The sequence below is a fragment of the Dunckerocampus dactyliophorus genome, chromosome 8, assembly GCF_027744805.1.
Source record: "Dunckerocampus dactyliophorus isolate RoL2022-P2 chromosome 8, RoL_Ddac_1.1, whole genome shotgun sequence".
NCBI lineage: Eukaryota > Metazoa > Chordata > Actinopteri > Syngnathiformes > Syngnathidae > Dunckerocampus > Dunckerocampus dactyliophorus.
This window is the reverse complement of record NC_072826.1, coordinates 22,528,282-22,537,827: the sequence shown is the minus strand read 5'-3', so window position 1 is coordinate 22,537,827 and position 9,546 is coordinate 22,528,282. Positions and strand designations below refer to the sequence as shown.

The following is a 9,546-nucleotide window of genomic DNA, read 5'->3' as shown; positions in this document are numbered from 1 at the left end:
GATTTACTTACAATAATTATTACATTTAGAATATTCATACTTTTCCCCCTACTTAGGTTCCCAAAAATAATATCACTTGCAGTGAATTCAGACAGGTTTGGAATTTAGCAAAAATCCAATGATGTACATCCTCCCGCAAGGCTTTACAAGATATGCATTCATAAAACAGATGTTCAGTTGTTTCAAAATCCCTGTCACAAAAGGCACAAACATTATCATCAAAAGAAAATCGACATCTAACAAATTCTTTTGAAGGATAAACACCTGAGAAAACTTTGTAATGAACCTCCTTACCTTTTGGAGGAATGGCAAGTTTTAGATAAATTGTTCAATTTTTTTTCTTTTGATCAATGAAGAGTAAAGTGGAATTGAGTTTGGATTAGAATCATAAAGAAAAGAAACACCAGTAAAGAATTCCCTAATTTTAGAATGTAATGGTTAATTTAATGGGTAATGTCTATCCCATTAACCAGAAGCCTGGGAAGTTTGAGGGTTCTGTTGTCAGGATTCTGTAAAAGGTTATGTGCTGTAGATAATATATTTTCAGGAATGATCTTTTATCTATATCTAAGTTATATTTAGCAGTGAAATCTTCAAATGCCATAATATCTCTATCATTTAATAAATGCATCAATGACCAAATGCTTTTTTCAAACCAATTTTGTACAAAGACTGACTTGGTTTTAACAAGGATGAAAGTTTTATGGGTAATTTTTACTGTCAAAATGACACCTAAGTAAGAGGCTGATTCTGCCCTGGTTTGAAAATATTTTATTCGGAATATGGAACCATTGGTTATTGGAATTTCTTAAGAACGGCCTAAGCCAGTTTATTTTTAGGGTGGCTTTCGTGCTATCAATAGCTTGTAATCCTCCATCTTCATATTGTTTAATTAAATTACCTTGTTTAATATAGTGGGGTTGTTTTTTGTTTTCATGTAAAGTCAAAATTGAGCCTGTTAATAGACTTGATTGCTGATTTAGGTAGTCCTAATGCATATCCTGGATGTACAAGTCTGGGAATACTTTACATTTTGGTGAGGAATATTCTTCCTGGAACGGATAAATCTCTCTGTGTTGACTTATTTAAATAAGTTTTGCATTTTTTTTGTAATTTCTCCCAAAAGATTCTCAGTCCTATTCATAGCTATATGTACACCCAAATATTTAAATGCAGTAGAAGTAGCACAAACTTTTAAAGATAAGATTTCACATTTGTTTAAATTTAGTTTGAGTCCTGAAGCTTTTGAGAAGTTTTCTATAACATGGAGGATTTGGGGGATTTCATTCAGGTTATTTAAGAAACTTGTGGTGTCATCAGCCGGATGGCTGATAGAGAATTCTTTACCTAGCACGGATATTTTGCCAAATTCAGCATTTATAGTATAAAAAGTATTTCTGTGGCTGCAACAAACAATAATGGTGAGAACGGACATGTTTTATACCTTTGTTGATCTTAAATCTTCGTGATGTGCCATATGGAAGACACACGGAACTGTTTGTGTAAGAGTGTTGCGATGTGCTTTGCAACACATCCTTTTCAATACTTTGTACAATCATCCTATTATATCTTCAAACCTTTAAAGTTTCATCACTTAACATATATACAAAGTCCACACCTGTTTACAGGTTACACCTGTTTATTTAACATTTTTACGTTCTGCTGTGAAATGTATGAATCACATTAAAAACGTTTATTACATATGTGGATGGGTAACACCTAATGTAATGTTCAATTAAAATGTTATTTTTTTTTAAAAACACCACTTCCGGGATGTTTGCCTTCATGTTGGTCACATGACGTGACACGTTATGGAACGTTTCCAAATGGCCCAAAAAGACGCTATTATAGTTTTTTAAAATTTATTATTTATATAGTATACTATGTCTGTTTATTCAAATAAATGTATCTTTCTCAATGTAATTTTAAAAGCGAACTACTGACGCCTAAGAGGTCCAAAGGCGTGCCTTTTCAGGTATGAATAGATTTAATATCATACAATGATTATGTTCACGTATTCAGCATGTATCGTACAATGACTATGTTCACGTCATTAAGCACACATCTCCGCGATCACGTGGTTCCCGTCTGTCCAATAGTAAATGGCACTAAACATTCCATACAACTGTAACCCGCCCTGATTCACACTGTGGGCTCCCGGGCTCTTAAACATTACCTTGTCAATGGGAGACGAAAACATTTAAAGGCGATCACGAGCCCGCCTCGACAAACTACTTCCGGTGTCTTTGTCGTACCACCAGTAACGCGACCGCCACCAAGTGACACGGAGCGTGAACTACACTATTCTGTTGCCATTCGTAAAAGCATACAACACAACCACGCAATCTAGTGTTTTCTTCCACAACTCCACATGCTGACGAGTAGTGAAATACAACATCAATTGTTCATCCAAAGCAAAACAAGTGGAGACTAAACCAAATGTTCTGCGACCCCAAGACTCATAAGCACGAGCGACATCTAGCGGCTAACACGGCAAAGAGGTCAGGTATACCAGTTTCTGATTAGTTAAAAGACGGCTAAATGCAGTAGTTGTGATGTGCTCACATGACTTTTGTACACGTCACTCAGGAAGTTCCTCGATTAACGCTCCTCTGTGGCGCCTCCTAGCTCATTTAAGACATTTGGGATCTGAACAATATGGCGGCGTGAGCTGGACTTCCGGGTCGCAGTCAGACCAATGAGGCGCAAGAAACACTGCAAGCAAGGGGCTTGGCTCATTACAGAAAGCTGACATTGTGGTAAAAAGGTTGTATTTCCACCCCATTGTTTTAAGATAAACTATGTGTTTGCAGTGGCTAACCATCAAGGAGAATTCAGCCAACAGGCTCATCTTTCTTTAAAATCAAGATACATTTTATTTTGTTTCTTAAAAAAAAATACAAAACATTCTTAGAGAACTAGTACAATGAACAAGAAAGATAAACCAACAAATTTAAAGGAAAAAACCCTTGTTTTTCTTTTAAAAAAAAATTCAAAAAGAAAATAAAGTAAGATTTTAGGTGGTGCCTGGTAGAAATGATTCAATTGCAATGATTCACATAAACTGCAGGGGGCGCAAACAAATCAAAGCGCTGATGAATGGAAGCAAAACAGCAAGAAAAGTGGACCTACTCCACTTGAAAAAAAACATGAAGACATGCTGGCTTAGGGCAGAAGCAAAAACAGCAGATGTAGAAATGATCTTTTGTACAAATCACACTTTTTTCTTGTCTTTCCATGAAATCAAAGCATTCTTCTCATGATGTATTAACATTCGTGACATATAACGCGGCAGAGGGAGGATTGGAAGATGAATTGTTGACAGGACGGATCAAAGCATGAGTGGACTTGCTGAGAAAGAAGATGAAGGTGAGTGTGATGAAAGCACATGGAGTTCAAACCATTTACTCAGGACACCAAAAAAAAAAAAAAAAAAAAAAAGCAAAAACTTGAACAATGGACTTGATACCGTCTAGTCTTCCCCAGAGGGAGCTTCCTCCTCCGAGTCGCCTTCCTCTTCTTCATTGTCGCCTTCCTCCTCATCATCTTCCTCTCCATCAGCCTTCTTGGTCACCTTGGGGGCAGGAGAGGTCTTCTTCTTCTCAGGTTCCTCCTCTTCTTCTCCCAAAGGACTCTCTGGATCGTTTTCTTCCTCCTCTTTGGGTGAACTCTTCTCCACGGCCTTGGTGCTGCTGTGGCCTTTGCCCTTGCCTTTCATTGGGCTGGGGTTTACTGGCAAAGAGGAACAAGACGAAGACATTCTCTGTAAGCCAATCAGCTTTGATACATTCAGTGACACTGAACTCCATAAACTGCAAGGTTTGCACACATCAACCAAGCGGAGTAGTGACACATAGAAATGTGAAACTTTCCTAATCGTTATCAGCATTATTGAATTGAATTGAATTTGTAACCTGTTTTGCTTGATATCAGGAGAAAGTGTTATTTTAGTTGACTATCGGTCATGATTTTTTTTTTACTACATTTTGTCTCAACAAAATGGTAAGTATGTAAATGTAAATAAGTATGGCACTTTTTGTCACAAGATCTCTCGTCCAGAGAAAAAAAATGTCTCATGGGCACTAGGCCTCGGATGATAATAAATAAATTAATCGCACAATAAATGAAAATGAACTCAGTCATTTTGCCGGCTTCAATACATTGCCATGTGCATGCGTGTCCTCATCTCTCACCTCCAAACAGGCAGGAAGAGAGTTCAGTCTGTGCATTGGTTTCAGCACCTTCGCACGTTTGTTCCAGAGAACAATGGCATGAACGGAGTGAGCCCTTTTGTCAGTCATACAGTCTCTGTCTTGGTGGGTGGAGGCGGGGCCGGTAGCATACACAGAGTGCAGGTCAGTGTAACGTGGTGTAAATTAAATTAGTAGTATATATTGTCAAATTTTTTTGATTTTTTTCATTGAGTGTCTCGTGACACCCTCATTGAAGACTAAAATATGTTTGTTTGTTTTTTAAAGTCAAAATATTACGAGAAACCAACAAAAAGAATAAAGTTGCGATTTTAGAAAAAAATAGGTTGGTTAAAAGTTAATATTACTATGATAAATTCAAAATATGAGGAAAAGTAGGGCTGTCAAAGTTAAATGTAATGGCACTATTTTTTCTTATGTGCAATTAACATGCACACGTCCTGCCGGTATTTTTTCCTATCGTCATTTACACAGTGGTACCTCAGCATAAGAGTGTCCCAACTAACGAGTTTTTTAATTTAATTTATTTTTTTTAGATGCAAGCAGTCTCTCGGCTGATTTTTGCTTTGAACTGCGAGCTAAAATTTGTGTTATGAGCTGCTAGTTACTGGCAGGCATAGACGAGGACATCTATTTGGGGGCTTGTGTCAATGTGACTATGACTGAAGACGAGAATGGCTCTAAATAGCATTAGCAGTGCTAGCTAGTCACCGGAAAAGATTTTCAACACATCAGCAAAACATATGTACATTATAGCAATCTAATTGATCTTATTTATTATGTATTGTGTAAAACTAAACAGGCACAACATCAAATTAAAAGCACTAAATGAATACAGAGCCACCATCCACCAGTATCAGCCCTAGAATAAAGACATAAGAAAAAAGATACGAGAAGAACAAATAAATAACTAACTAAATAAATAATATATAAAAGAAAACTGAGCAAAAAAGTGTAACGTAAGGAGAAAAGAAAATAATGGTTAGTTGCAGCCCTAGTATCATGTAGATAAATTATGGAATTAATGGTTTGTTTTCATGATTGTGAATATGTATGCCATTATGTCAACATATAATTTCCAGAAGATTATAGCTAGATAATGTAGCTCATACAATGGCTTGGAGGAGGACAAGACCATTCAACCGATCAGCCTTCCACTGTGTGCTCATGTACACACCTGAGCTTCCCTCACAAGCGCCTAAGAAAAAGCGCCTTTTATTTTTTAGTTATTCCGAATTTTCTCTTTTAAAAAAACAGAACAGTGTCAACAGTCTTGGAAACATGAATATTTTTCCATACCATACTTTCCAGAACCGGAAATGTATAAAATCAAATTCCATACTTGCATAGGAACTCTGTTTAAATGATCGCTCAATACACCAGTTTGGCTCCTCGCTGTCAACATGGCTTGGGTCTACATGCAGTTATTTCATATTCCATGATAAGAGCAGGCCAGCCGAGGACAGGAGAGGGATTCGAACCCAAGTCCAGCATGATGTGTCTCATGTGAGCACGAGCTAAAGCTTACCTGTAGCCTTTAATCTGGGTTTAGGAGATTTCTTCTCTTTCTTGTCCATTCTTCCTCGTCGAATGACCTTCTTGCTTCTCTTTTTGGACTGACCATAGTCACTGTCATCATCATCTTCCACCATGAAGTCCTCATCACTGCCAGACTCATCAGCTGCACAAACACATTAGGACATCTAAAATATTCAAATTGCCTATCAATGATGCTTAAATATAATGCATATTAAATTATATGGAAAGAGGAATATGTCAATACTGTGGTTTATACAAACTATGACCATAGAGAAAAAATTGGAAAGGCTGGTTTATGCTTCTGTGCTGTCATTTTCGCATCCCTTCCGAGGTCTGCCTCAGGGTCAAGTACATGGCGTAAAATTCTCACCGTGGCAAATTTGCGTGAAGTGTATCTATTTATTTATTTATGGCACGCCTGAAAAGTGTTAAGACTAGTTTGTGCACTGTCTGCATTCTGTTTATGCATGAATTACTCACTTGTCATGCAATTCGTGACTGAAAATGGTGTGCATTGGCACGAAATGGCCACGCTCCCACACGACTTATTTACACTTTGTCAAGTAGTGTTTACGTCTAGTGCACGACAACAATACGCACATTGTTCCCACAGGGGTATGCATTGTCACCACCACTTCCCGCATCCGTGAAGCAGTCATGGCATTATTTGGTCCCGCATGACGCCATGCAACAGCAGGCATCACCTCTAGCTTCATTAATTCCTGTATTTGTAAGGGGCCTAAAAGATATTAAACTCCAGAAAGGTAAGTCAAAATGTTCTCGCAGCTGCAGCTAACGAATGTGCAAAGAGCAGGAGCGGGGCAATTAACTAGAAAAAAAAAGAGGCAATGACAGTGTGGGAGAATTGCTGACTAGAAGACATCGCTTTGGGCATTATGAAAACTTATTAACAGAAAATCACAAGAGAGATCCAAGAGGCTAGAGAAATTCCTCAAGAATTCCCGCCCCAACTTGCTCCAAGAGGTGGTGAAAAAGTTAACCCATTCATGTGAGTAAGACAGGCAGCGGCACGGTTTGATACCGCCCGTATTGTTTGCACATACTGTAGATTCTGGTACGTTCACGTTGCATTTACGAAAAGTTAGCGCAAATTATGCGTGCCACAAATTTTGAACATTTCCAAATTTCCTTTGCGCACTGGCATACAGCCCTGCACAGTTTATACATACTTCACGCCTCTTTACGACCAATTACTCATCGCACGGTAGTGCCACGCAAAACTGCGTACCAGTGTGGGGACAAAGTGCGTGCAACTACCAACTGCACTCAATCATGATCACAAATGATAACTTAATAGGCCATGGTCTTTTCAAGACATTCTGGATCCTTCAGCATCACATAGTAAAATACTTAGGTGACTAGACAGTATACTGTATACCCGTGACTGTATGTAATCCCTGCGATATGTGAATTCCCGCAAAGTAGGATTCAATATTGATAATCTGTATATTTTCGTAGATAGAGCATAGAAAACCTGTGTATGACTTTCCAAACACGATTTTTACCATTATTAGAGCACTTTAGATGTGAAATAACACCCCTATAGTCACATTTACATTCATCTCACCCAAGATTATAGAAATCAGAGAAAATAAGACCCCTGTGTGTTTCAATAAATGTCTTACATACATATGGCCACAGTAGCCTGTATTGTTATTGTGATGATGATGACTATTATCACTGCTATTATTATTATTATTATTATTATTATTATTATTATTATGGGGGATAAGTGGCATAGAAAATGGTTGGATTATTATTGTGCCTGATGTGAGAAATTTTTATAAAATTAAAAAACGCCTGTTGTTGGTGATCAAGTCTGGTGTGTGGTACTAGTGACACTTACTAGTCAGTGAAGACTGCTCATAAACATCTTATATTGCCTTAAACTGTATTTGTATTTAATTCATTTAGAATATTTTCATGCTTGAAAATGCTTCATTTAGGCCAAGAATACATGACATTTGCTTAAATGTGCATTTTTTTTTTTACTAATAATAGGCTGTAGTCAACCACGAGACAGTGATCATTAATGAATCAATTTTTGAAGAACTGTGACAGAGTGATGGAGCGAGGGATGAGCGTATATTAAGCCTGTATATATCTGACCATCTATGTACCATTCTGACCCCATGTAAATTAAGAATAAATTCAAAATAAATAATAAATAAACCCGAGCATCCAATCTCTAACCTGGAAAATGAATGGTTCAAATAAATGATTCAGGTCTCAAAATGAATGAAGAAAAAGTGATTGACTAAACACTTTATCAGAAGACGCTCCTCCAAAATGCACTGCACTTACGGTCCAGGTAAGCTTCCTCCGGGTCATCATGCTCTTCATCCTCACTGCCTCCATCACCGAGAAGGATTTCCCTCTGTTTGGATACTGCCTTGGAGGCTGCCTGGCGTACTGTTCGCTTTCGACTGACGTCCCTGTCATCATCACTGTCATCTTGCCATATGAAACAAAAACACAATAATCAAGATTGGAATAGTGGAAGGTAGGGGGAAGAACAATATTTCCTAATCTTCTTCTCACCTTAGTAATCAAACAAAAGCTTTGACTATGGTAAAACCTGTAACAGGGTCTCTGCAGGTTTCAACAAGTCAAATTTAAGACCACATTTTTTTAAGAAAGAAAATGAAAATGAATACAATTTAGGACCCATTTCACATCTACACTGGCAAAAAAGTACAAAAGACAAAAGAAAGGAAACATGCACAGTACACCAGCCGGTTGTTCTGGATAAATTCTGACAGGGCTGCACAGGTATTTTAGTTTGGTTTTGTTGTTACGTTATAGCATCCTCAAAAATCTAAACATTTAAAAGCGGGACAGAAGTTTATGCATCCATCCACTTTCTATGTTGCTTGTCCTCCCTTGGGTTGTGGGTATGCTGGAGCCTATCCCAGCTGTCTTCGGGAGAGAGGCGGACTGGTCAGCAGCCAATCGCAGGGCACATATAGACTTAACAACCATTCATACTCCCATTCATACCTATGGACAACTTAGAGTAGTTATTTGCCAAATGGTGGACCTCGGTCCAGATACGGAACCCAGTGATAGCCCTTTACGGATCTGTGACCAATTAGTGATTGCAGCGGCAGATCGCGGGCGTAATTACTTCAGTTATTACGGTTACATGACAGCAAATGCGGCGACGACACTCAAAATGAGCCAATGAAATTGTTTACCTGCAGAGAAGTGAATAAGAGAACCACGGTTTGCTCAAAAGTAAAATTGTGAAGGAGCGCTTCTGCTGCAGAGACCTTGTTATTGTTATTTAATATTTTTTCAGAGAAACTGATGCTGTTTTATTTAACTGAAGAAATAAGTCTCTTGTGTTTGTACAATCAAACATTTTATTATTTACGTGAAATTTTGTCCCGTTTTCTTTTAAACACAAAATTTAGGTGTCAAGATAATTGTGTTGTATTGAAACAATAGGGTGATGTGCAGGGTTGATATTCATATGATACTCAATATGATACTCAATTTTAATTGAAGACACCTGACTTAGAGTCTCCAATTAATCTAGCATGCATATTTTTTGGAATGTGGGTGAAATCCGGAGTACCCGGAAAAAACTCCACACAGAGATGTTCCAACAAACACACGATCTCCTGACTGTCAGGCCAACGTGCTAACCACAAGGTCACCATGGCGACAAGTTTATCCATTTGTTTGAAGTAAAAGTAACATTAATACATTTTCAAGGCCTTTAAAAAAGACATTTTATGATATACACACTAAAACATAACTCTTAAATTTC

The 9,546-nt window shown here is 37.8% G+C and overlaps 1 protein-coding gene across 1 annotated transcript in view; it reads right to left on the bottom strand.

Annotated features, from left to right (window-relative positions):
• Window positions 1–2,852: 2,852 nt before the first annotated feature.
• nucks1a (nuclear casein kinase and cyclin-dependent kinase substrate 1a) overlaps window positions 2,853–9,546 on the bottom strand; it is a 31,077-nt gene continuing 24,383 nt past the window's right edge. Inside the window, exons 6-8 of the mRNA XM_054784816.1 lie at window positions 8,076–8,225; window positions 5,740–5,892; window positions 2,853–3,732 (exon numbers count right to left, since the gene is read on the bottom strand). Coding sequence (XP_054640791.1) covers window positions 3,473–3,732; window positions 5,740–5,892; window positions 8,076–8,225 — 563 coding nt within the window. The 3' untranslated portion in view covers window positions 2,853–3,472. The remainder of the gene's footprint in view (window positions 3,733–5,739; window positions 5,893–8,075; window positions 8,226–9,546) is intronic.